Source organism: Varanus komodoensis, unplaced genomic scaffold (assembly GCF_004798865.1).
Source record: "Varanus komodoensis strain SLA01 unplaced genomic scaffold, ASM479886v1 scaffold28, whole genome shotgun sequence".
NCBI lineage: Eukaryota > Metazoa > Chordata > Lepidosauria > Squamata > Varanidae > Varanus > Varanus komodoensis.
The window spans coordinates 8,524,110-8,551,731 of NW_025335727.1; the positions used below are offsets into that span (position 1 = coordinate 8,524,110).

The following is a 27,622-nucleotide window of genomic DNA, read 5'->3' on the forward strand; positions in this document are numbered from 1 at the left end:
ATGAGTAGTGTCCTTTCATATCTGGACCCCCGGCGTGTCCAGTGGGGCGCTACCTGGTACGCCATGCATTCTAGAATCCTCCGCACCAAGCCCGTGGAATCCATGCTGGAAGGAACAGGCACCACCACATCCCATGGAACAAAACTGGCCCAAGTGCTTACCACCATCGATTTGGTTTCACTAGGTGTTGGAAGCTGTGTCGGCACTGGAATGTATGTGGTCTCTGGCCTGGTTGCTAAGGAAATGGCTGGGCCTGGCGTCATCGTTTCCTTCATCATTGCTGCTGTTGCCTCCATCTTGTCTGGTGAGTCTTTTAAAAATGTATATACAATATTTCACCCTTACTAACAGAATAAGTATTACTGATTCTATTTCACTTGTATCACCTGAGATAATGACTTAATGCCTCTTTTATGGGCACTTGCTATTACTTTTGATCAAATTAGTTTAAAACCCTCATTTCAGAAACTGAAACTTTTTAAACAATCTGTTCTGTGATGGATATAGGTGATCAAGCTTCTATTTTCTCTGACTATCTCTTCTCCCTTTCTTTATTCTCTCCCTCTGGAATGTTCATGTTATGACGGCAGTTGTATCCTGAAAGAATGTGTGTACCTGAACATGCTACTTGTTCAAGCAGACCAAATAAATGCATTATTCTCTGAATTGGTCAACACCTATATGACCTTTACCCCCAGATTAATGCCAATAACTTATAAGAATTAATTACCCTGTGGGAGTTTTTTCTACCATATTTCAAGAATGCCCTCCACAGCATCTGAATGGATGTCAATATGGTACTCTATGGTCACCCCTACATCTAATTAATTATGATTAAATAAGCACCCTGCATCTACTTTCTGACTGAGTGTAGTCAGTTAGCAAGCTAATTATTATGCAACAACATAAGCAGTATGTTTGATATAAACATTGCATAGACTTTTATGGTATTGTATTTGTACCACCCCTTCGGGTAGCATGAGAGTCGACACCTCCGCAGTTTCTGGTTTGTAAGAGAAACTTCCAGATAACCCAGCAACTACATCAAACAGATTTTTTGTAAACCATTTCAAAAATTGGCTTAGTTGAGTGTAATGGACTACAACCCTTTGGCCTCTGAGAATGTGTCCTGGGGCAATAGGAAATACCACATCTCTTCCTTCAAGAACAGAGAGATGCTTCCAGTTTTGGATGTTTCTAACCCTGGATCCCCCTCTCAACACCTGCAGATGTTCTGCACCACTCAATTCCATCCTGTTGGAACTCTGGTATTTAGAGGTAAAAAGAGCATGGGTTAGAGGTGTGACATGGGCAGATAAATGGAGGTCTTGGATCTGCAGGATCCAAGACACTCCTGCCACATACATGGGAAAAAATGCCAGCCTCCCCATAGGTTAACTGTCACGTAATGATATAAGCCACGGATGTCCAACAGAGATTGTTTAGACTGCAGGGAAGATGTCTTTGCACCATCATTTTCCAACATATTTAGCATCAATGAATACCTCCAGAAGTTCTCTGTCTAGAAGGGAAGACTTCTGGATGACTCTGAAACTGCATTGAACATGATATCTTTGTAAACCATCTCAATCAATTAGTTTAATTGGTTTTGCAATACAGTACTAATTGTATATGTGTGGATTAATTACCACTCACCTTCACAACCCTAGACTGGTAACAGTCTGGAGAGAGAAAAGAAGGATGCTGTTGGTCTATCAACTGCTACAAAGTATGATAGGTAAAAGAATCTCCTGGTTTGGAGTTACTAGCCTTCCAAATACTAGGTCAGAAGCAAACCAGAGGGGAGGACTGTGGATTTAATATTCTTCAAACCAAATGCTGGACTAGGTGATCCTTGGTCCAGTCCAGCAAAAGTTCTCTGAGTGCATATCTGACCACTTAAAACATGACTATATTTTTTAAAAGATCATGATGAACAGGAAGAAGTAACCATCTTTTACTCTCTTTGTCCATACAGCCTGTCTACACTCTGAGATAAAATAGTCAAAGCGGTGAGGCTGGGCCAGCATTAAGAGTAGGCATGGATGGATACTTGCTAAGGATGCAGAACTCCAGCATGATCCCACTACAGGTGTCCTCTAGAATTGTCCCTGCTATTTACCACTGCAGCCAGCTTGTTCACCAGCTGGTCGCTTTGGCCCAGTGGTGGTAAGAAGAAGGAGCAGTAGATACTGCTTCCAATCAACCAAACAAGTGGAAGCAAAGATGAGAAAGAGGATGAGGAGCAATAGCAGCTGGTAGTAAGAAGGGAGACTCACCAAAGAGGGGAGTCCACTAGGATGTCTTGCCATAGGACCTCAAAAACCTGGAGATAGTACTGGCTGGCTGGCTGGCTTGAGAAATGGGAGCTTCTCAATAGTGGCCAATGCTTGGAAACTTTTCCATTTGATGTTCACCAGGTCCCTTATTTAGGTCTTCAAGAGGGCCCTAAAGACTTGCCTATTTAGCATTGCCTATAGTTGAATTAGAATTTTATTGGGAGCCATGGTATACATCAATAGAGCTGTTGGGATGTATCATCGTTTTTATATTTTACTTGTGATGTTGCATGACTTTAAATAATATCATATTGATTAATCCAAATAGGAAGCCTACAATTTGGCACACTGAAGCTCTTTCACTCCAAGGGATGAATTCCCTTTCAGAGAAGTTCTATGGGCCACATTGCAATCATGGTGTTGCTAAAGTCAAGAGGAAACCCCCACAAATATGAGCATGTATGTGTGTGGGAAATGTACAAAAGCCAGGAAATGACCAAACACTTGGTGGTTGTGAGAAAGGCAGTGGGGTGTACGGCTATCTGTAGAACCTTATAGATCTGGATTTGTCTCCAAGACTTGCACTTCTGCACCATTTATAAATCTTTTCAATAAAGCCATTGAATCCCAGATTCATTGACAGAATTTACTGAAGAATATAACTTGGTCTGTACTATTTATGTGAGCCCATTTCCTTCTGGTGCTTTTCCTTTACAATTCAATGATATCAAACAGACACAGTGTTCCAAAGCAAGCTGCAAGATGAAAAGAGTCTTTTGTGTTGTGTTGTTCAGGCTATTATTATCAATAACAATATTAATTTTATTTCTATACTACTCCGTAGCCAAAACTGTCTAGGCAGTTTACAGGAGTTTATACAAGAGTCTAATAAAGCATAATAAACATGTTTTATCCAAAATAAAAATAAAAATAAAAATGGATAAAAATCTAGAATAAGGAATTCCAAAATACGGAATTTAATAAACAATTGGAAAATAGCTAAAACTATAAATTATACAGAGTAAACCTATAAAACAGATGGAAAGGATTCTCCCACTCCCATCATGCCATTAAATTCATTGTAGGTCTTTAAATTGCAGGTCTCAGCAAAGAAGGCCATCTTAACTTGGGCCAAAACGAGGTTGGTGGCAGGTAGTCCTCAGTGGGAAGACCTTTCCACAGTTGAGGGGTCACCACTGGAAAGATCCTCCCCTTGCTCAGAGTTTTCCTCAGAGTTGGCACTCAGTGGAAGGCACTGGATGTTGATAACAGTATATGGGTCACTTGCAGTGAGGAGAGGCTCTCTGTGAAATATTGCAACTCCAAACTGTATAAGGTTTTATAGGTTTAAACAGTATCTTAAGTCAGGCTTGAGCACTGCATAGGCAGCCAGTATAAATGGACCGTAATTGGTCTTACATATTCAGTCCTGCTGGCCCCAATTGTTATATGCATTTTGCATAAGTGTCAGCTTCCCTGCAGTCTTCAGTCAATTGAGTCAGTGATTCAACATACATATGAAATATCAATTGTACACACAATCAAGCAAAATGTTCCACCTGAATTTGACTTGCAAAGAAGGCTTTTCTTCATACAGGGGTGAATCAAACATGAAATAAATTAGTTGTTTTCATTCTCTTCTACTGCCATTGCACAGAGAACTGAATTCTGCTCTCTCCTAGGAGCCTGGAATTCACATTAAAGGCCTACTGATGTATATTATTGAGTATATGTGCTCAAACAGCCAGGTAAAACATTCAGCTACACTTACTGTGCAATCTACACCTGTCTACGCATGAGCATGAGCTCAGAGTAAGCCACCCTGAGTTCAGTGGGACTTACTTCCAAGTAAGCATGTATAGCCCAGGTGCTGAACTTCTGAATTCTATTTCAGAGAAGCTGCAATGGCTTTATTCCACTTGTGGGTGGTACAGAAGAGGAAAGGGACAGAGCCAGGGCAGCCAGCACAGGGCCAAAATGCTGCAAATTTTAGCTTAAATCTCACTGAAGGAGAGCCATTTCAACCTTTTAGACATGGGGTGGGGGGACCCACCAAATGCTTGGTGCCAGGGAAGGCAGCATGGGCTCCTGGGAAACCTTGGAGGCCTAGATTTAGCACACAGACCTGATGTTCTGCGCTCTTGGGATAAAGGATTCCTACTGTACTATTTAAGTCTTGGAATCACTAACTGGTGACAAAAAGATGTATTAGGCTTCAGAAGCAATTTTATATGCTTTGCAGGCCCAGTCAAATTTTGACTGAGATGTGTTAAAACAAAAGAAAAATTGCTCAGTGTTTCCATTATTAAACACACAGAGAGAAGAGTGTAATCCCATGCATGTTTGGACAGAGAAAGGCCTGGGACATCATAGAAACTGTAGACCCTTTTCTGTATTAGCATGGCGAGGACTGTGCCTTTAGCCCATCTCTGTATTTAATATACATTCATATAGCATTCCTTCATCAGGCTCACATTGAAATGACAAAGGACCACAGAAGAAATCTCTCCAAAGGTACATTAATATTTCAGACTCCCACAATGAGATGACTGATGCTCACCATCTACGTTCCTTAGCAGTAGAACCCTTGCTGAAAGTTGATGCCACCTGTATCATACACCTTGATTGTTTGTGAGAACTTAGGGAGTTCCACCTCTGACTCTCATAATTTATGCTGCTTTTCAGGATTATCGTGAAGATGAAATGGGAAGGGAGGAGCTATGTCTTGAGTATATGTTTTTAATTTTTTTCCCAAAGTTGTACAGCTTGTTTGAACTACTAACTATAATAACGACTGACCATCATTTGACTGACAGTAGGTTCCTTTTTCACTGTCCAGTTTAATGTCATTTGTTCAAGGGAAAAACCAGCAGAATGTTTCTTTGTTGTCATTACCAAATGCAATAAAACCACCAATAGTGTAGGGAATTGTAGAAGATGTGATGAGCTGTCTGAGGGAAGTATCTAAAGTGCTCCTAGCCCTTGGTGCTAGTTCTTCTAGGACTGTCCTACCCTTAGCGAATTTCACTCCAGCTCCAGAATATTTTATTTCAAGAGCAGGCAATCATCCTTGGACAACAGAGATGGGTTTGAAGCCGTACTTAGCCATGAATGTGCAGGGCGGTCTTTGTTCACTCCAGTGGGACTTGATGTTTTGCCCACACTCCAAACACAAGCATGCAAGGGGGTAATGTTGTGTTTCAGTGCCAAGCACATCTGTGGGCCAAACATGTGGGCACTCAGGTGCCCCCTGGTGAATCCTACTTCACAGCCAAACCCAAATTGACGTGGACAACATCAGTTTGCCACCAGGGACACAATGTGCTTGCTTACTCTACCTCTTGTGCTTACCTTATCTCTCAAGTTTGTTGTGAGGAGAAAATGGAATGACTTCGTATATCAGCCTTTCCCAAGCTAAGGCTCTCTCCTCTTATTCATTCATTCGTTCATTCATTCATTCATTCATTCATTCATTCATGTATTTGGGACATTTCTAGGCTGTCCAATCACTCTGAGTCTCTGTACGGCTCACAACACTTCCATCAGTCCCAGCTAGCATGGCCAGTTTTCAGAAATGCTGATGGTTGTTGTCTGTACCTTCCGGAAGCCATCAGGTTGAGGAAGGCTGCCATGTACGTTGCCCACCTTGAGTTCCTTGGAGAATGCTTGGGGTGTAACATGATCAACATTAATGACAAGATCTGTCATGGGGAAGAAATCTTTGCAGGTAAGAGCAGGTGCATAGCCTAATGCTGGGTAACAATGTTGTAGGATCCTGTTCTTTTTCTAATGCCGTCAGTGTTTCTTTGAAGTCCAGCCCATGATGTCCTTGGGGGGATAAGGCTATTTGAAAGTTGTTTAATTTTGCCTTCCAGTTACCCGACAAAACCAACCAAACTGATTATATATGTCTCATCAATGTTATGGAGACATATCTGGGGGAATGGGATGGTGGGAGATGGAAGCTTCATTTTTTTAAAAAGTGAATGGAGTGTTTTGTTTTTCTTAAGAAATGATCCCCTCACCCTTTCAGGCCAGGAGAAAGCAGAGACAGAAAAAACAGTAGGATGTCATAAGGCAGGGATCCCGATAGGATTAAAGCCATGCCTTCTCTTGTAGGATCAGTTTGTTATCTGAGATCAAGGGAGAATGGAGTGATCCCAACACAATAATAAACTAGTATGTTTTGCTGCCTATTTTTCTGAGGGGGAGCAGCATGAGGTTAGTACTTTTATTAGCTCCTGCTGCCTTCTTTCAGATGTTTCCATGGGACTGACCTACTGGAAGCAAAAAAAAGTGGGGGGGGGTCATTGGTCTGACTGCTTCCAGGTGATGGTGGTTCTGATTGGTTCAGTTCAATTTCCCATAAACAATTAGGGCTCCTGCACATTCCATTCTGAGGGGAAAATAGGCTAAGTGAAAAGGAGGTCTATTGCCCAGCAAATCCTTAGATACAGTACTTTTCAAAAAATAAGAGTCACTGACTGAGTAGGTTATGTGCATTGTGAATCAAGTCTAAGACCTGTATTGAATTAAAAAGGGGAAATCCATATAATGTAGAACCAAGTAGATCATCTAAATCTGGGTCAAAACTTCTGGATTCCTAAAGCAAAACAAAGACCTAGTCAGGAAAACTAAGAAGTAAAGTCAAGCACATAAGAGAACAGACACAATATTAATTGTGAATGCTAAATGCTAACTCAACTAAAACCAACTTAACTGGTTGGTATTGAATGGGGGCACAGTGCTGTTGAGTCACTGGCAATAAGAACAAGTCCAATCTATTATCTGGCAGTTCTTTCTTTGTTCCTTTCAGTAAAAGTGGGGGGGGGGGTCCTCTATGTCACCAGAACAGCTGGTATGTTAAATTGGAGACACCACCCCAACTGCCATTATCAAAGGAAAACTCTCCAGCTCAGCTCAGGATTTCAAGTATAGATTGCTTGAATAAGGGGATGTCCTTAGCCATTCAAAAGCACTTTGGAAGGAATGGACATCACAAAGGAAGGAGGACGCAATGCCATGCATGTTTAGACAAGTAAAAATGTCTGCAGCTCCACCTGAATATGCATGGGATTGCATCCTTGGTGTCTCTGGAGCATCTAGGCCACAGGAGGTGTGAACAGCTGTAGAATCTGAGACTTAGAGAAGGAAAAGGGTCTGAGTCTATGACCCGGGGAGGTTTCCCTTCAGATATGGCTTGAGTACAAGCAACATGACTGCACTATAAGCAAGGGTAATATACAAATCTGATGGTATTTTTTCTTCACCACAGGGGGTTACATTATAAAATTTTAAGATTACAGCAAGTCTGCAGTGTTGATTGTTCTTTCTCTTCTTTCATCTCGATTTGCTTTTCTGCCCCTCAAGAAAAAACATTTTTGTAAGCATCGAGATATGTTTTCATAGTCTCCTCAGCCATTTCCCCCTTTTTGATCCTTCCCAAGTTTTGTTATTTGTATCAGCAATGCATTCTTGGAAAGCAAATGGGAGGCTGAGGGACAAAATTGCAAATTACATGTAACTGAATCTTTTGCTTCACCTCCTGGTTAACCTTTTAGTAACAGTTCTCCTAAGCATCTGGGATATAAAAAGCTCTTGGGGTCAATTCTCAGGTTACGCTCTGCTGGCCCTGTCATTTGGCTGGAAGAAGAAATTGCATCGTGAGGACCAAAACAGCGCCAAACAAGTCAAGATGTCTGTGCCATGTGGTCTGTACCACCTGAGCTAGCCTGTTGCCCTCAGAGTAGTGCAGACCCTCACCCGTATTGAAGTCAAACTCAAGTACCTGTCTGGCTGTTTTCTGTACATGGAGCAAGAAAGAAGTCATCTTATCCTTTGCATTAGGCAGCAAAGCATCCTGGGCCGGCCCTGGCAAATTGTCATCTTTACAGTCTGACAAAAGGCCAAAACTTAACTTGAGAATATGACACAAAAAAGCCCAATTCAAAAGAGACAAAAAAGTGGCATCCAAGTGCATTTGTTCATGTATCTGTCCTGCTCTAATGCTCAAGAAGAATGTCCTGCTTAAGAAGATGTGGTGGGGAGTCTATTGTATTTATTCACAGTGGAGCATTTGGGTTGGGACCACAAGCAGCCCTTTCCACTGCCTCACCTTTCTGGCCTATCTTGTTTCTAGCCTATACGCAGCTGGTTCCAGAGTGAAGCCTGGCCCCTTTAATAGACAGACAATGCCATCGTGGTAAAAGAGGATAGCCCCAGTTGTGCTGGGGCAGAAACATCTGGCTGTGGAACCATGTCCCTCAGAGCCTATTTCCTGGCATACACAGAGTTCATTGTCGAGTTTCCCAGTCACCAGGAGAGGATACAACAGCCTGGGCCAGCCCAGCCATTAGGCTGAGTGAGGCAGCTGTCTCAGGTGGCAGATGCTGGGAAGTGGCTGCCAGGGGTTGAGGGAGAGAGCAGTGGCCAGGCAGCCCTGTCTGGTCCTTTGGGCAATGGAAGGTGCCATCCCATTGCCAGCACTGAAGAAAGATTTAGTTGCTGGGCCTTTTGGCTGTTGGGTGCGGAATTGGAGAGGTGCCATTTTGTGCTTTGCCTCCAGCAGCAAAATGTTTTATCTTTATCTATTTATGTATAACATTTGTTGTTTAGTCTCAAAGTCATGCCCGACCCATCGCAACCCCATGGACAACGTTCCTCCAGGCTCTCCTGTCCTCCACCGTCCCTCAGAGTCCACCCAAGCCCACACCTCCTGCCCCAGTGTCTCCATCTGGCCACCTCATCCTCTGCCGTCCCCTTCTTCTTTTGCTGTCAGTCGTTCTCAGCATCATTTATAACAGGAGCCCTCAAACCTTTCCACCAGGGGGCCGATTGAAAGCGTGGGCTGGCGTGGGGCGGGGGCGCGGTGCACGGCGAGGCAAGATGAGGCAAGGCGGGCGCGTGCCATGAGGCGGACACACGAGGCAGCAGCTTGCTCGCTTGGAGACAATTTTTTCTGAGTGAGCAAACAACTACCTCCCTGCGTGCTGGGAGAGGTGGGCAGCGGTGGGCGCGGGCAGGCGCTCGCGGTGGGTCCAAATGGGCATGGCGGGCCGGATCCGGCCCCTGGGCCGTAGTTTGAGGACCCATGATTTATAACATAGAGGCATAGAAATGGAGTGAATCAGAAGGCCTCCCAGGCCATCTTCTCTGAGCCCTGGCTCCTGCCAGCTCCACTCATGAAATAAAATACCTACCATACGCATGTCCAAATGCCTACCATGTGCATAACATTTACATCCCTTTTCCCCTTCTTGTGAGGAATCCAAGGCAGCTTGCATAAGCCTCCTCCGCCTCCTTTCCACATTGTCCTCACAACCCCATGAAGCAGGTCAGGCTGAGGGTCTGTGTCTCACCCAGTGAGCTTCAAGGCCAGGTGGGGACCGGCCCCAGTCCAGCCCTTTCGTTACCCAGCACACTCTTGTGCCTGCTTTGGCAGCAGCGGCACGTGCTCCATTCCTCCTCTACTGGTCCTTTGCCCATTTCCATCCCTCCCCCTACCCACTGCAACAGGCGGGACCTCAGTTTTATCTCTCTGGATAGCAACAGAGGCTGGGTAAGGGGCCAGAAGCAGGAACACACATCGCTGCATTCTCCATCATGGCCTCGGCATAGCCCTGTTCAGGTGTCCCTAAAGTTTGCTGACTGCATGTGCCAGGAGGGAGGGACTATGTACAAGTCCCACCTTGCCTTGCTCCACTGTCTGCACAGGGAAGGCAACTCTGCAAATTGGAGAGTTTGTGGGCACTCTCTGCAACTCAAATTATCCAAATTATCATTCAGGATAACATGGGCAAGGTTGCGCCCTCTCTCCATTGCTTTCTTTTCAGGATTCTCATAAAGTTTTAAAGTATTCAGATGGGGAAGAAAACCATTGCCATTTTGCTAGTTCCTAAGGTAGGCTGGAGAAGAAATCCAAACCATTAATTCTTCATCACAAAATCCTGGACTAGAAAGCACCTTTGGTCTGGTCCAGCAGGACTCTTTTCATGCTCTATGCCAGAAGTAGATGCCCCATGTTCCACATGCCTTAAGGCAACAAGGAATAAATATTAACAGAAAAACCATAAAGTCCTATGAAACCCCCAAACTCTCTGCAGTGTTTATTTGTTCCTGAGTGATATTATTATAGCTGTGAAGTTATTGTTACACTAAGAGCTGAGGCAGGAAAAAAAATATAAATTGCCACAGTTCTATTTTCAATCAGTTGGCTTTAGAAAGAGGAGAGGAGAGAAAGCAAGCCTACAGTAATGATAAATTGGGCAAATCGAATCCTAATTCAAAGAAATATTGCGGAGTCACATTCAGTCCTTTTGCTGGAAGCCCTGGTCACTAAAAGAAAATTTTTAAAAATCTGGATCAAACTTTCCCAGTGTACATGAATGTTTAATAGGTCAGTAAGTATGAGCTGTATTCCTGTCACATACACAAATTGTCTTGGATGCAAAAATAATTGGATTTCTGGCAAGTAAGTCTAGCATCAGAGTATTATAAATGCATTAGATCTGTGTTGTTTTCCACAGAAGGAAAGAAAACAACACTTGGCTTCATCCAAGAAAGACCAAAACACATTTTTGCTTCCTTAACAAAGAAACATTTTAATAATTGCTTGGGCAAGTTTTGCAACACATTAGATTGGCTTCATTAGTGACATTATTAATGGCAGATAACACAATTCTTCCTGCATTCCAACACACTTTTGTGACAACTTCATCCAGTTTGTGCTTATTATTCACCAACTATCCTTCTTAGCTGGTGGCCACTTGCCACACATATTTGCCACCCAGGGAGGAGATCAACCCTGACTGCTCTTTAGAAGGCCAGATACTGAAGAAGAAACTTGAATACTTTGGCCACCTAATGAGAAGAAAGGACTCCCTGGAGAAGAGCCTAATGCTGGGAACAATTGATGGCGAAAGAAGGAGGGGATGGCAGAGAATGAGGTGGCTGGATGGAGTCACTGAAGCAGTCAGCTTAAGTGGACTCTGGGGGATGGTGGAGGACAGGAAGGCCTGGAGGAATGTTGTCCATGGGGTTGCAATGGGTCGGACACGACTTTGCAACTAACCACAACAAATGTGGTGAAATGCTTCTTGAGTTGAGTGTGGCAGCATTCGCCTTTCCCTTCTCATCCTCTTCGGTTCTTGGCTTCAGTGCTGGATCCCTTTGCCATAAAACTGCCCCAGACACTCGCTTTTGTTCCTGCTGAGCTCTGCTTGCCCTCTGAGCCAATATTTAAATTGGCATCCAAGGACATCCCAAGGAAACCGGTGTTTTCATACGTCCCATGATGCATGTCTGCCTCACTTATTTTCTGCAAACAGTCCTCAAAACCCAGTTTTTCCATGAAGCCTTTGGAACAGTCCCTTATATAAATGCATATTCTTCTTCATATGCATAATCTCCATATCCTCCTTTTTCCACTCCTGCTTCCCCTGAATTGAATTTTAGTGTGTAAACCCTTTGGGCAGACATCTGTGCTCACGTACTCTATACCATGTCCTGCAAACTGGCAGCACAAGATGATGGTCAAATAATCTCCTTTCTTCCGAGCTCTCAACTTCCTTCAATTCACTGTCTCTGAGAACCATTCCACGAGATGCAAAGAGCTTTTTCCAGAAGGGAAATCAGCATCCATTCTGCTGTCCATGCAGAAATACTTGGAATGCATTGGACTCTGTGTATGCTGATCATAGACACAGAAAATGAAAGCACAGAAAAGGATGCAGATGCTTCATATGAAAAAGATTGGGGACTGGGGATTAAACTAGTTTCATAATACTGCCCTTCCAGACCTATGCACAAATGGAAACTCTGTTGTCCTCTCTGAATTTTAGAAAGTGATTTCTCCAGCCAAACATGCTCATGAAAATTCACATAGCAAAAAAAAAGTAACATTCAACATTGCCTTGAATTAGGAAAATGATTTGCAATAATGGCATATTTTAAGCAAAATCACTTGCAAATCTGCATGCATTTGGAGAAATTCACACAAAAATAAGTACACATTTTCACATGAACTTTGAAGGAAAATAAATGTCACCCTTAAAAAGTTCAACGTGAACTCAAATTAAGTTTGAGAACCTGAAAGAAATTGGCAGATTCATCCATATAATGGGAACTTCAACAGCCTTGAATATTAATTAATTAATATTAAATATTAACCAGATATTTCTGTGTGGTTATCTTTATGCACATCAAGAGCAGCCTTTCCCCAGAAAGCATCTGTCCATGGGCTAAAGTTAGCAGCCGATTGCACTATGATTTTTCATGTTAAAGCCTGGAACAGAATATCTGTCTTCATCCAGGCATCTGTTTCATAAATCTTTCAGGCATGTACTTATCTGCTGGTCTCTTGCATTTGCAGCTTGCATGAATTTTTAATCAGCTTTGAATAATGACTTCATATGCAAGTCAATGATTGAGGACAGGGTGGGGGGGTTGCTGAGGTTTTTTTGCTTTTTTTCCTCCCTCGTCCCTGAGCTGAATGATAGGAATAGGAGTCTCAAATATCCTTTTGAAAGTTTTTATTACTCATGCACATTTAAAAGTGCATGGAATATATAAAACATGAAATAAAGAGGGCATTCAATATTGTCAGTGTGTGAGCTTTAGCACACTGTGCAGCACCATTCAAGAAAGGGGCAGCTTTAAATGGCTGCAATCGGGATCCCGTCGGACATGTTCTGGAGTTGTCATACGGGCTGCAAATTCAGAACTGCTGCTTGTAAGGAACCTCTCTGAGAAGCAATGTTTAGATTGTTGCAGATTCAGAATTTTGGCTGCCTAATACCCTATTTTTCTAGGAGGAACTCCAGGAAAAATAGGGAGCAAAGGAGTGCCACCAGGCATGGCTAGAGGAGCGAGGATGTGCCAGCAGATCTTAAATACTGTGGACAGTAAGTGTGCGAAAGGGAAATATTTAGGCACGATGCCCTCTGGGCAGGCCTCCCTTGTTCCTATTCTTGATATTTTTAAGATGAAGGAGCAGACAAAACTACAAGCTTCGCACATACAAAAAGACACATGGAGTGTGAGTGGGTGGGGTGCAGGCCCCCCCCCCCCCGTCAGCTTGTCCTGCCTCTCCCTCAGCCCCACTGGTGGACCACTGGAAGGACAGTCAAGCTTTACAAATAACTTACAACAGCAACCTACTTTGAAACCGAACCCCATTAAAATCAGTGGGCAGTTACTTTGAAGGAAATATGCTTTGCAAAGATGGATGTGAAATAGGTCTCCTCTCTCAAACAAAGGGGAGAAAGCACGCCCATGCGCCCAAATGCATATTGCCCCCTCTCTGTGCAGCCTCTCAAAATGCGTTTTTGGTGCCGCTCCTGTAGGCTGAAGTGGTACGGTCCATACAAACACCTTGCTCCTTGGTTTTGCTGAGTCTGGAAACTGGCCCTAAGGCAGCCCGAGTGCCATGAATGGAGGAAGTTGCCGGAAGCAGCAGGAATGCCACAAAGCTCCATGAGCCTCAGCCTTAAACTTCACTGAATGCTGAAGAACTTTCCGAAGCATTAGAATATCAATAGGAACATCTGGCTTCAAGCCAGAGGGATTCTAGCTTAGCCTCTGTTGTGTTTTATCTCTTTTAGCCAGATGCTACACGTGCTTCCTAGCATCTTGTTGATCCCCTTTGGGTGGAGGAATGGCTGCAACAGTATTGCTGGACTTCTGTGAGCTGTGGGACTCACTATTTTCTGAACGAAAATGGTGGAGTTCACGTTTACATACACTCCTAAAATTTCCTCTGACTAAAGTTACGTGCCTCAAAAAACCCCCTCCACAGTGCTTGGAAAGTGCCCTCAGCAAAGCCCCTTTGAGAAGCCCCTCATATCATTCCATTCCCCCTGGACACCAGCCAGGCTTACTTGATGGGGGTAATGAGCAACCCTCTGTCCCCCTGTGGACTCATGAGTGCCTTGAAGTCTTTAATCAATTCCTGATCTCATGGCATAATGAGCCTTCTCCAACAGATACTTTGGGACTTCACTGTGCTGGGCATGCAAAAACATCAATAGAAAGACAGCTGCATTTGTGTCTTTGCAGCAGAGTGAAAATTGTGTCTGCTTGTACTTGTTCATAAAACTCCAGAATGAAATAGCAAGGGAGGGCAGACACTCCTCGATTACAAGGTTTTATTAACAGCCAGGGCTGATGTTGCTGCCATTGATCTCAGTGATGTTAATAACCGTGTGTCTATCAGAACAGAAGAGGAGGAGCAGACCTGAATCAGCAATAAGTCTGTTGCTATCAGCAGCCCAGAAAGGATGTGCATTATCAGTGCTTTTTGAGCTGGCATTTTATTATTCTACTAAATAGATTCTTTTAAAAAAAAGCAAGGTTATTACAATCCCACACAGAAAAGAAGTAACCTGGGGTGATTGTATGGCCCTGAGTGTTACAATCTGAAGACACTTCTTTCAGATACAATTGCAGGCAGTTAACTTCTAAATATTATTTAAGATCTCCACTTATTTTAATTGCTGTTCTTCCAGAATCCATTGAGTGTGGAAACAGTAGTTGTATGAAGGGTGAGAAGGAGAATCCTGGGAGAAGGAGGAGAATGTGGGCGAATGCCACAGTTGAGAGTCTGTGTGTTGGGCTGGTTAGAGTGTTGGGCTGGGTCCCCAGGAGATACAGGTTCTAATCACTGTGTGACTCTGGAGCTCACTGGGTAATCTGCGGTCATACGCTCACCATCAGCCTAACCTCCTGTGCAGGATTGTTGTTGTGAGGATAAAATGGAACGGAAGAGGACTACAGAACTACCTCGGGCTCCTTGCAAAAGGAATAAAAAAGAAATAAAAATGTAATGCAGTAGTAATAAGAATAGTCACTTAAAACTAGTTTACACTGCATGGAAAATCCAAAGGCAAATTTTAATTATGGGATTTTGTTGTTTCACTGAATTTCAGGGCTTGGGAGCTGGTTTCTGGTTTCATTCTGTTTGCAGATTAAAGCTAGGCCTTTTCATTTCACCTGCATTTCCTCACCACTGCATACATTTCTCATGTCTTTGATCAGGCGTTTGCTATGCTGAGTTTGGTGTGCGGGTCCCGAAAACCACCGGCTCTGCTTACACCTACAGTTATGTCACAGTGGGAGAGTTGGTGGCGTTTTTCATTGGATGGAACCTCATCCTGGAGTACCTGATCGGCACAGCAGCGGGCGCCAGTGCCTTGAGCAGTATGTTTGACTCTCTGGCCAATCACACCATCAGTCGCTGGATGATCGACAGTGTTGGAACTTTGAATGGGCTGGGTAAGCATCTTCCTAGAGGTATGTAGCTGGCTGATCGTTGCCTATGCCTGATCATAACTATTAGGCTCCAAAAGGCAACTAAATTCTGGTTCTACCAAGTTCTGCTAGGATAGCTCTAATTTCAAGCCTTGAATGTGTTGTTCCAATATGTCCAGTGTCCAATATGCAGGGAAGTTCAGCCTGTGTTGGTCCATGTGTCAGAGCAGGACCAGGAAAGGCTGCGGAGTTCATGGAAGGTTTCCCTTAGGTGGTGATGCCTGCCTTTCTTTTCGGACACTTCTGGCACACCTGAGTTCAGGGTCAGCGTCAGCATCTGAAAGTATTGGGCAACAGCAGCAGACTCAGCACCCTGGCAAGGGCCCGCCACTGACACCTACTCAGGGCTCCTTAAAAAAATCAACCTGGCACTGGTGTTGCATGGCTTGCCCCGATCACTATTCAAATGTCCCATGATGCCCTGACTAACACTACGTTGGCGCATAGTGGAAGGGTGACGTGGTGGCCACCTTTTTTCGGGAAAAGGAGTAAATTTTCATGCAGACAGAGAAAACACAGAAGTACAATGATTGGTTGACAAAACGTTGGGTCAAAATTTGATCTGGAGAAGGGTCGTTGATATCAATGAGATAAACTAGTCATAACTAGCTTGAATCCCCCTGATTTCGGAGAATCACAACTAGCCATTTCCATTCATTTTAATAGGATTATTTTAGCTCTGGATCCATTCATGTCATTAAAGTCTTCCATAAAATATAAGTGAACAAAGCATGGCTATTCAGCAGTAAAGGCTTAGTGTGGAAGCAGTTCCCCACAAGGCCCTGTTCTTAATGGGGGAAAAGGGCTATTTTTTCCAAACCTCCACATAACGTTCAATTTTCACAGGTAAAGGAGAAGAATCGTATCCAGACCTGCTCGCTTTGGTTATTGCTGTTGTCGTAACAATCATCGTTGCTTTGGGTGTGAAGAATTCTGTGGGGTTTAACAACATCCTGAATGTGATCAACCTGGCTGTGTGGATCTTCATTATGGTCACTGGACTGCTATATGTTGATGGAGAAAACTGGGCTGAAGGACGGTTCCTGCCATTTGGATGGTCAGGGGTGAGTGTTTTCTAAAGGAGAAGACAGTAGATCACTTGGTCTCCAGGTAGGGCTAGGAAAGGCTCAAAACCCTGGATAGCCACTACCAGACAGTGTCAGTAATACTGGGTTAGGTGGGTTTGACTCACCCAAGTTGGCTTTCTGCCTCCTTGTGTACAGCAGGGGTGTGAAGAAGGTAAATCAAGATGCACTGGTAGATACAGTATCTGGGTGTTTTGCAGTAAATTAGCTGAGATCCTGACACTGGCTTGGGTTGCTGAAGAAGAACTCTTAGGTGATGATGAGGAAACCAGGGGCGGAGGGATTTATTTATTTATTTATTTATTTATTTATTTATTTATTTATTTATTTATTTGAATCTGGGAGCACAGCATTGCATCCTAAGAAACTTCCCATGTTCTATTCCCATGAAAGCAGTTCAGACAAGTGCCTTCAGCTTTCTTCAGGTGGAGCTTTGAACATGTGGCCCCCCAGATGGTTACAACTCCCATCAGCTCTACCCAGCATAGCCAACAGTAAGAGATTGTGGAAGGGGTAGGACAGCAACTGCCCTACAGCTGCACACCCCTGGTTTAAACAAATGTTAATCTCTTTTTCTGGTTCTTTTGAAATAGATCTCACCCAAAAGGTAAATTTGCATTTAACGGAACCCCCAACAAAAGCAATTCCCATTTTCTAGTTGGGCGAGAATAATGGTGGCGAAAAAGGAATTGCCCAATGGAGTGAAATTAACACTGCATAGATACAATTAGTCTGCTCTCTAAAGGGATGACTTAACAAGCTCATTAGAGCTGATCCCTTAAGCAGCCTAAATGCACAGCACCAAAAGGCGAATAAGTGATTTGCTGCAAGACACATTGACACAAGTGAAAACAAGCAGTCAGTGGGTGTAATCCAGCACCATCTCTAGGGTGCCCCATTTCATTTGCAGACTTTTCCAGTAGGTTCTGATGGTGACGGGAACCCTCTGTGTTTTCCCATCACTAACCATGGAACATCTGTTAAGGAGGAAAAGATGGAATTTTGATCACTAATGTTGAATCCCTTCAGTTTGGAAATGCAATCCATGAAATGAATGAAAGTGCTCTATGTGTATACATACTTTCCCAGGAGTGAGCCCTACTGTATATGCTGGAACTTCTGTAAAAATCCATTGGATCACATTGCAGGCCTTGTCTTATGTGCACTTACTTGAGAGTAAGATCCACTGTATTCAGTGGACTTACTGCACAGTAAAGCTTCTTAGAAACAGACTATGCAACCCTGGGAAAAAATAGGACTCAACATCTCCTTGCTTTCAGCAGTGTCTAAATGGAGCCCAACAATTTAATGAATGGTGCAGAAGTTCAAGAGTTCCCTAGAGCCAACTACATGTGATCTGGGACGGCTGCTTACAGCATCACAGAAAAGGACAGTAGAGGTCTCATATGCGCATGAAATGCCCATATGTTAGTTTATGGGTAAAGATGCACCTTGCTATAACTTAGCAATCCATCTCATCATAGGGGGAAGGCGGTGGTCAGGTGACCTGAATGCCTGCTCTGTTTGCTGTCGAGGTTCTTGCTGTTAATACACAGCTTCAGGGTTCCTGCTCCTCCCTTCTTGTCATTCTTTATTCTTAAAACAGACTTAAAACTTTTCTGCACCAGCCTGTTAACTGGCTTCACCTACTTTGGGTTTTGTTGAAGAATTCACAGATCCGAGGACAGAACTGTCACGGATCTAAGAACTACTGTATTTTTTTCACTTTCACAATGATCCCAGCTTCAAAAAGACTCACTGAAAGTGCTGGTTGGTTAGACGCAGAAGCAAAATGGGAGGACAACCTGTAACAAACTCTGAATAGCCAATGACAAGTATGCAATAAATGGCTTGTGTAGAAAAGCCTCTGCACTAGACAGCCCTTCAAATAAAGAACTGCCTGCCACAAAAACAGACACATGTTTGTCTACCACCTGCAAAGTAAGGGCATTTTGCCTTGCAAATGTTCCAGTGCAACACTTCCTGTGACAGTTACCTTTGCCGCTCTGTATTCAGTGCAACAGTTTACCATGCTGAAGGTTTCACTTTCCCTCCACGCTTGAGAAGGTGGATTATCACCAGAGCACTCACAGGGACATTGCCCACATAGCCTATTGGACAGGATTCAAAGCATTACTTGTGTGAAAGATGACATTTCCCCCATTTGAACGCCCTCCAGGTGTGTTGGATTCCAACTCCCATCATTCCAAGCAGCAGGACCTTCAGATATATAGATCTATGGCATGAGCCAAAGTTAAACCCAAGCAACATAAACCGACGCTACTTGGATGAATACAGAGGGACTTTAGAGAATTGCAGCTTTAGTCTGTTCCATTGATCTCTGGAAGAGGGTTAAACACTTTTTAAAGCACTTTATCACTGGCTTCCTAGTTCAGATGGATTCACCAGTCCATTTGAGACACAAAATGCTGGGTAAAGTTTGCGAAGCCATGCATGGCTTGTGTCCAAGCTATTTTAAGGACCACATTCTCCCATGTGAGTCTGCCTCAGTTTTAGGACCCTCGGAAGAGGCTGTTCTCTCTGTTCTGCCACTTGCAGAGGGCATTTAAAGGGAAGGCAAGACAGAGCCTTCTTGGGGTTTCCTTCTAGACTTGGAAACATGCTGCCAAGGGAAGATAGGTTTGCTCCACCTTGGTGTTCCTTCAATTGGCGGGCAAAGACACTCAGGCAGGCTTCCGACTTCTAAGCTGCTTTGCTACCAAAGTGGGTGGGATTATTTCTCTGTATCATCATTTGGTCCAGCAAAATGGTCCTTTCCCCCCAAGTAAATGCATGTGGGATCAGGGCAGCAGAAGCAAACTCTCTGAGTGATCCTAAGTGTGTTTAACATGCAAAGCACTTCTTTTCTTTTTAAAATAAGGGTTGGCAAATGGGTTTTGGCTTTGCTTTAACCCATGGGTCCTCAAACTATGGCCCACGGGCCAGATCCGGCCCGCCATGCCCATTTATCTAGCCTGCCTCAGAGGTTTGGGACTCACCGTGCCCGGGCCCATGCCCATGCGCACAGCGAGGCAGCAGCTCGCTCGCACGCAGATCATTTTGGACTCGCTCGGAGAAAACGATCGCTGCACAAGCAAGCCGATGCCTCACTGTGCCTGCCCCCTGCCCCTGCCTCGCCTCGCCATGTGCGCAGCCCCCGCCCCCTCACCGGCCCGTGCCTCCCGCCGGCACCGCCTTGCCCGCCCGAGACACCGCCGGCATCTTTCAACTGGCCCCCTGTTGAAAAAGTTTGAGGACCCCTGCTTTAACCTCTCAGGAATTTGGAAGCCCTTTTGAAACATGGAATGGGGAAGAAGGGAGCAGAGAAAAGTACGTGAAGTGCTTCACAGCTGCAATAATGCATACAGCTGTCTTCTAAAGGGGATTCCCATATGATCATTAAGTCCAGGGTCTAAAATTATGGTGCAGCTTGTTAATGTGCAGTTAGAGGCAGAAACTCCAAGGAGAAGCTTCCAGTTAAAGTTACAGGGTTCTGAGTAAACACAGCCTTTGACCACGGAGAAGAACTTTGTTGGATAATGGCGCACTATGTGAAATACTTTTCAGGTGCTTCAAGGTGCAGCCACCTGTTTCTACGCCTTCATTGGATTTGACATCATTGCCACCACTGGGGAAGAAGCAAAGAGTCCCAACACTTCTATCCCGTACGCCATCACTGCCTCCCTGGTCACATGCCTGACGGCATATGTGTCCGTAAGTACCAGATTGTAAGCTGGAAAAACAGATTTAACAGGGAAAGTGGCAGAACAGGGTCCATTCAGAAGCCTCCTCCTCCATGCCAGTCTGGACGCAGATTTTACTGCCACCAAGGGGGGAAAGGCTATTGCAAAATGTTCCATCTTTGGTGGGGAAATACCTTAACTGACCTTGGGTACCACGCAGCTGGACTTGCAGGGAAGGGGGAAGCATTTGCAAATGAGGTGGACTAGCCCCACTGAGAGAGACCCAGAGAAGTAACCTGGAGGTTAGTCATTTTTCTCTGGGTCCATTCATCATTCACATTCCCTCTCACACACAGACACGGACTTTATTCACACACAATGCACATACTTCTTAGAGCCCACATTTGCATACTACTCCCACACAGACTGTTCATGGACTCCAGCTAACAGTTAACTACTTGTTTGTTTCTTGCTCCTCTTCCCCCGTTTTCAGTAGCCCCGACTATCCTCCAGCATTGTGCGCTGGCAGGTTATTGGTTGGTTTTTAGCTGCTGGAATATTCATAAACATTCCACATCATCTCAGAGCTGAACTAGTGGCTCGAGGTGACATACTTCAGACAAAGCCAGAGCTTTGACAGCCACTACACAGACCGCCCCACAAATACGCCGTTTTTTTGTTCTGTTTTGTTGAGTTTTATTTGCTTTGGGAGACCAATAGACCAAACTCCCCTCTATATTTATCTGTACAGCTAGGTATTCTGAGCATGAATTTTATATACCATTCATCTCTCTTTATGCACTTTCTAAAGTATCCTGCAGTGCAGTGCCATGCCAATCTATTCAAAACTAAGTCCAGCTGAGTTAAATGGGGCTTCCTCCCAGCGGTTTGAGGGCATTTGTGTGTGTGTGTGGGGGGGGGGGGGGTATTCATCTTCATACAGCCTGAAGGCCACATTGCATTTTGGGAAAGCTTTTGGGAGCACATTCCAGTGATGGGTAGCACTGAAATCAAAAGGCCAGAACCAAAGGCAAAGCAGAGGAACAGAAAACTGAAAATGCCAGCATATTTTACAATAGAAATCCTTCTGCCAATAATAACTTCAACCATTTAAAATGGTGGTGGGGGGGGGGAACCTGTACAGAAGCTAGGAATCCACCACATGAGTGCTGATTGTGAGAAAGGGGGCAGAGCCACAGAAGGGGAGAGGCCTAGATGAACGGGGCATGACCAACTGAGGAACCCTTGTGTGTTGGATTGGAACACCAGGTACGTGGTCCTGTACCCATGGGGCGTTGGACTGAGCACTAATTGCGTATTGAAAAATGCCTTCATTTTGCAAGAAGGTCTGTTGATAGGTGAGAAACTGCCATATACCAAGTCAGATGAACAGCTCGTCTGAATGGTTTTAATTGTTTTGTTGTTAAAATGTTGGTTAACTTTTTTAATATAATTTCATGGTTTTACAGTTCTATTTTTATATCTGTACTTCATTGTATTTATTAACTGCTGCTTTCTGCCCAGACAGCTTCAGCTATTAGATGCTATAGAAATAAAATAAAGTATTAAAATTAAAAGATAAGCTAAAACAGTACAACAAAAGCATAAAGTAAACTTGCCCCATTCTGTTGACCTTAAATGGTAGTATCATTCCAGTAAGAGAATCCTACAAATCCAGATATCTGGGATCTTTTACCATTTCAAAGACCCGTTTCTTGGTGCCTCAGCAGGGATACACAGACTTTGTTAAATCTCTTCCATCTGCATTTTGTGGACTGACAGGCCTTTCTTGCTCCATCACCCAATGATTGACAGATTCAGTTTTTGCACAAGCGAGTTTGTACATACTTGAATAAAGCCAGGTCCCACTTCCACAAATATGCAAATCCCTTTCAAAATGTCCTTTTTCACACTTCACGCAGCAATGGATTGTATATTACTGGTTGGTTTTTCTATTGCTCTCAATATTTCTATACCTAAATTTTTGTCCAAACTCATTTGAACTCATTGTGGAGTTCTTTAAGTCCTTATTCCTCAAGCAGTGTAGAAGCAATACTATGCCATTTCTAACCACATATTTGCTTCCCCCCACCCCACCTCTGTACCTGCATTCCCACAATAGGTGAGCATTATCTTAACTCTGATGGTGCCATACAATGAGATTGATACTGAGTCCCCCCTGATGGAGATGTTTGTGGCCCGTGGATTCTACACTGCTAAATTCATTGTTGCCATTGGATCTGTGGCTGGGTTGACTGTGAGCTTGCTGGGTTCCCTCTTCCCGATGCCTCGTGTAATTTATGCTATGGCTGGTGATGGACTTCTTTTCAGGTAAGTTAGGGCAGGCATGCTGCATGTCTTTCATCCCAAGGCCAAAGTCCAGTTCTGAGAAGCTCTCTGCAGCTGTGTTACAGTAGTGGGTGGGATCAAAGCAAAAGAGCTAGATACCAATACCAAAAATATCAGCATATTTAAGCTTGAAACACTTCCAGTAACTAAGTTTTAGAATAGGGATGAGTGAAGAATCTACTTCCAGAGTGGAACTCCATCAGATTGGCTTGGCTCTCCAGATTCCAGTCTGCTTTCTCAGAGCTGTGAGTCCAACAGTGCCAACCATGCTGCGCATTCACGCAAGCGCCTGCCCGTGTGAACACTGTGCTAGAGGCATCGCTCTTCTGCACATGTGACTGCAGCCTTTGCTTACGCTGCATGTGCTGCAGAAGAAGTTTGCAGGTTGTACCAGTGGAGTTCGGCGAGTGTTTGTGGACTGCCTCTCAGCTTGGCAATCTTGCTAAACCAGGGCCAAGCATAAGAAGAAATCCAACAAACATCCAAGAGAGCCAGATCCGCAGAGGATTGATGCAACTCTACTTTCGAAGAAAAGATTTAGTTTTTTCAAATGGGGAAAAACAAACTACCAAGTGATCAGAAGTTGTGAAAAGGGAGATGCCAGGCAAAGAGGACGTGGCTATCTAAAAACCCCAAAGGGTCAAACTCCAAAGCTTGAATCCTGGGTCCAAAATTCTCCAGTCCTGAGCTTCAGATAGTAAAAGAACAGGCAGTGAAAAATCTTACCTGATGAGGGATGCGAACTCTCAGAGGAAAGGGGCTTTGTATATCAGCCTTGACCCACTTTTCCACAATGAAAGGTACAGACCTTGTGCAGGTCCAGAGCCCAATGGATTGTGTGAGTTCCAGAACTAGAACCCAGTGTGCACATGTTCTAGTTGCCTAAGGTGTACAGCTAAAGCAGAAAGGTCAGCTGGGTGGAAGAGACACATGATCTTTGCCTTTTTAGCAACTGACCATAAAACTAGTCTCCCCACCCCCGCTGCCCACCCAGTGGGGCTAGCCAAGGTTGGCAAGCATAGTTCAGACAAACTACAAGAATTCACTGAGTTGTCAGAAATACTGATAGGAGGTTAAATCCTGGCAAGACAAATGACCTCCTATTTGAAGTCCTATTTGTTTGGGTGATACTTCCAATGCTGGCAGCAGCATCTGGAAACAAGCTACATTGCGATTGTGTGAAGGCATTTACTGGCCTTCTTCAGATGATTGTCTGTGGCTTCAGAAACCATGACGCTGTGAAAAAATTTCAAGGCTGCTCATTGCTCCTTCACCTGTCCCCTCCTCTCATCATACATGTTTTGGGTCAGAGATCCTAGCTTACATTAAGCCATTATATCACAAACCAAAGAACTCTAACATAATCTGAGTTCACTAACCAGGATAATTAGTCAGGATCTGATCATAGCTTATTATTCTCATTAATTAACCAACATTAAACCATGATTGCACAATGTGACCATGGTGCTCATCTACAGATTTATAAACCATAACTGCCCGCTACTACAAAAAGGTATAAGAGTCATTGTTCAATAAGCACCAGATTGGCCTTCAACATTGGATTTAAATTCTAGAAGTTCTTTAGAGTTGAAAAGTCCATGAGAAGGAGGTATGTGCAAGCTCCAACATATTCATCTATCCTTCTTCACAGGACTGCTGTAAACAAAATAATATTTGGGCTGCTCCAGTGGCGTGTTTTGTGGTGAAGGTGATGGTGGTCTATGCATTAATACTGAAGGGGGATTGTCTTCCCTCATCAACATACATTCCTTCTCAGATTGTTTGCTCTGCCCAATAAATGAGTGGGGTGAGGGAAGGGAAAGCAATTGGAGAAAAGCACATTTACCCTTGCCCTCGTAATGGTCTCACAACTTTAAGAGAGGGTTCTACTGTGGTTATTCTCCCCTTGAATATTTGCAGAGCTTTCCTCTTGAATTATGATAGTCTGTGCTGCCCATTGGGTTATACTGGCTTTGTGAGCAGTGGGAGCTAATGTTATAAATATTTCATTCTAACCTTAATTTTGTGACCTCTAGATTCTTGTCCCATGTAAGTTCCTATACTGAGACTCCTGTAGTCGCTTGCATCGTCTCAGGATTTCTCGCAGCACTACTGTCCTTGCTGGTAAGCCTGAGGGACCTGATAGAGATGATGTCCATCGGCACTCTGCTGGCCTACACTTTGGTCTCTGTCTGTGTCCTGCTTCTCCGTTACCAGCCAGAGAGTGACATTGATGGCTTTGTCAAGTTCCTTTCTGAAGAGCACACTAAGAAGAAGGAAGGGATCTTAGCAGACTGTGAGAAGGAGGTGTGCTCACCTGTGAGTGAAGGTGAAGAGTTTGCAGGCCCACCCACCAACACCTGCGGCGCAAAGAACCTTCCATCCCTGGGTGACAATGAGATGCTCATCGGAAAATCTGATAAGTCCACCTACAATGTCAATCATCCCAATTATGGTACAGTCGACATGACTTCAGGAATAGAGGCAGACGAGTCTGAAAACTTCTATCTCATCAAGTTGAAGAAACTGATTGGACCACGGTACTACACAATGAGGATCCACCTTGGGCTTCCTGGGAAAATGGACCGGCCCACAGCAGCAACTGGCCAGACAGTCACCACTTGTGTGCTGCTGCTGTTTGTCCTGATGTTCATCTTCTGTTCTTTCATCATTTTTGGGGTGGACTATCTCTATGATCAAAGCTGGTGGGCAATTCTTCTGGTTGTTCTAATGGTCCTGCTGATTGTGGCATTGGTGTTTGTCATTCTTCAACAGCCGGAAAACCCCAAAAAGCTCCCCTACATGGCCCCTTGTTTGCCTTTTGTCCCTGCCTTTGCTATGCTTGTGAACATCTATCTCATGCTGAAACTTTCAAAGATCACATGGATCCGGTTTGCTGTCTGGTGTTTTGTGGGTAAGTCCTGAACATGGAAGGCAAAAGTTAGGGAAACCAATTCCAGAAGAGAATAGTTAGAGCAGGCCTTCCACAGCCTTGGGACCTCAAGATGTATTGGACTACAACTCCCAACATGCCCCATCCTCATCTGGAGGGCACCACATTGGGAAAGACCAGGGTACTTCAGAATGCTTAATTTGAATCAACATTCAGTAGCACTTCATCAGCGGAGTAATTAATTTGATGCAGCCTTGTTAGCTTATCTTTGTAGAATAAACGTCCCCCAGTGGCCCATCATAGGCCCTGCTGCTTGCAGACCACATGACCTGTAAGGAATCGGTCAGTGAATTGTGGTATCACACCATAGCAGCCCCAGTTTGAACACAGTGAATGCCCTGAGAACTTCCCCAAATCAGCTAAATGGGTCAGTCCTTTGCATGGGAGACAGCTGGGATTCCTGTGTACCAGTGGAATATAATAAATACTTAAAACGGCATCCATCCGTTCTTAAAATCTTTTCTAGATTTGCTTGTGGCACCATTACCCAGTCATTGTCTGGCTGCCTTTCCTCCCCTGGTTTTCATCTTTTAATCCCCTGTTAGTGCTACCCTGAGGGGAGAGAAGTCAAAGAGCAGAGGAAAACACAGTTAAGGAATCTACACATTTGCCTCAAAGCCTTTCTTTTTATTCTATTTATTTATTTAAACATTTGATGTGTTTTGACATTCAATTCTGCCCTGATGTAATTCCAACAGAAACCATATTAGTGCAAAACCTGAGAAATACTGAAAACAGGAATGGCAGGGGGTAGGATGTGTCTGTGTCCAGCCAATCTAATTATTTCATGGGGTAGATCCAGCCTACCTAGGTATGATTACATTGGGGTCTTAGCATTCACATTTTGCTTGAGTTAGCCTAAGAGAAAACAAAAGAAATGTTTAGAACATCAGACCTCACTAGTGTGCTCATGTGTAAAATGGGCCTGCTTTACTAACAAGCTCTCCTGTAAAGTACGGCTAGGACAATTGACCCTTTGAAAATACTCGATTGCTTGAAACTATGCCGCATATATGGAAATTATATGTGCCATCATTTCATGTAGATGGTACTGAAGAGGAGAGCTGGTGCTTGAGTTCTGCTTGAGAGCATGACCCTGCACATATTTCTGGTTCTTATTTTGGGCTTGTAGCACATTGTCCTTGCCTACATTGTGATAGGTTGATAGCGGTAGCCTTGTGTCATTTGGAACTGCCTTCACCAGCCTTGTGCCCTGCAGATGTGTTCAACTCCCAGCATCCCTCCATCAACACATCTGGGGAGCACCAGTTTGGGGAAGGCTGATTTGAGGATGACCTTTCTTCCTTCTGAATTGGAATTCCACTCCTGAGAGAAAGTACACTTTGGTTTGTAATACTTCGAGATCTTGCCTTTTCTGCTGGTTGCTTTGCGACTGGAAAAGCTCATCAAGAAAACATGCAAGGGCTCATCATTAAGAAAATGAGCCCTTGCTGGAAGGAGGAGGAACAATGGAATCAAAGATGGTTTAAGAACCATCCCATTGCATTGATATGCCACATGGTGAATTACAGATAATAATAAACCATTTGAGTTCTGTAGCAGTGTTTATAGACTCATGAGAGCTCGGACTGTTTCGTGTTGGATTGCCTAGAGATACTTACAAGCCAAATTCTCCTCTTTCCTGTAGGGGTGTTGATTTATTTTGGCTACGGCATATGGAACAGCACGCTGGAGATCACCGCTCGGGAAGAGGCCCTGCATCAGAGCACATACCAACGCTATGATGCTGATGTTGATCCCTTCTCGGTTGAAGATGGCTTTGCCTATGCCGAGAGCGACAACTATCAGGACTGGGCTCCTGCCGATGACAAAGGTTTCTCTTACCAGCAGATGTCAGAAGCAAAGGAAAGCAGTCGGACAAGTAGCAAATCAAAAAGCAAAAGCAAACACAAACAGAACTCGGATGCACTGATTTCAAATGATGAGTTAGAGTACTCGCCAGAGTAG

General features: G+C 44.1%; 1 protein-coding gene across 1 annotated transcript; it reads left to right on the forward strand.

Annotated features, from left to right (window-relative positions):
- On the forward strand, positions 1-27,622 carry SLC7A14 (solute carrier family 7 member 14). Its single transcript, XM_044434552.1, has 7 exons — positions 1-304; positions 15,312-15,548; positions 16,431-16,648; positions 20,237-20,383; positions 22,475-22,683; positions 24,738-25,615; positions 27,303-27,622. Exons 1-7 carry the CDS (start codon positions 1-3, stop codon positions 27,620-27,622), a joined length of 2,313 nt encoding a protein of 770 aa, XP_044290487.1.

Bases quoted from the DNA above. Each gene is read 5' to 3' on its own strand.
- SLC7A14 (XM_044434552.1), top strand. From the start codon at position 1: ATGAGTAGTGTCCTTTCATATCTGGACCCCCGGCGTGTCCAGTGGGGC. The intron at 305-15,311 runs GTGAGTCTTTTA...GTCTTTGATCAG, and splicing joins TGTTGCCTCCATCTTGTCTG to GCGTTTGCTATGCTGAGTTT. The intron at 16,649-20,236 runs GTGAGTGTTTTC...AATACTTTTCAG, and splicing joins TGCCATTTGGATGGTCAGGG to GTGCTTCAAGGTGCAGCCAC.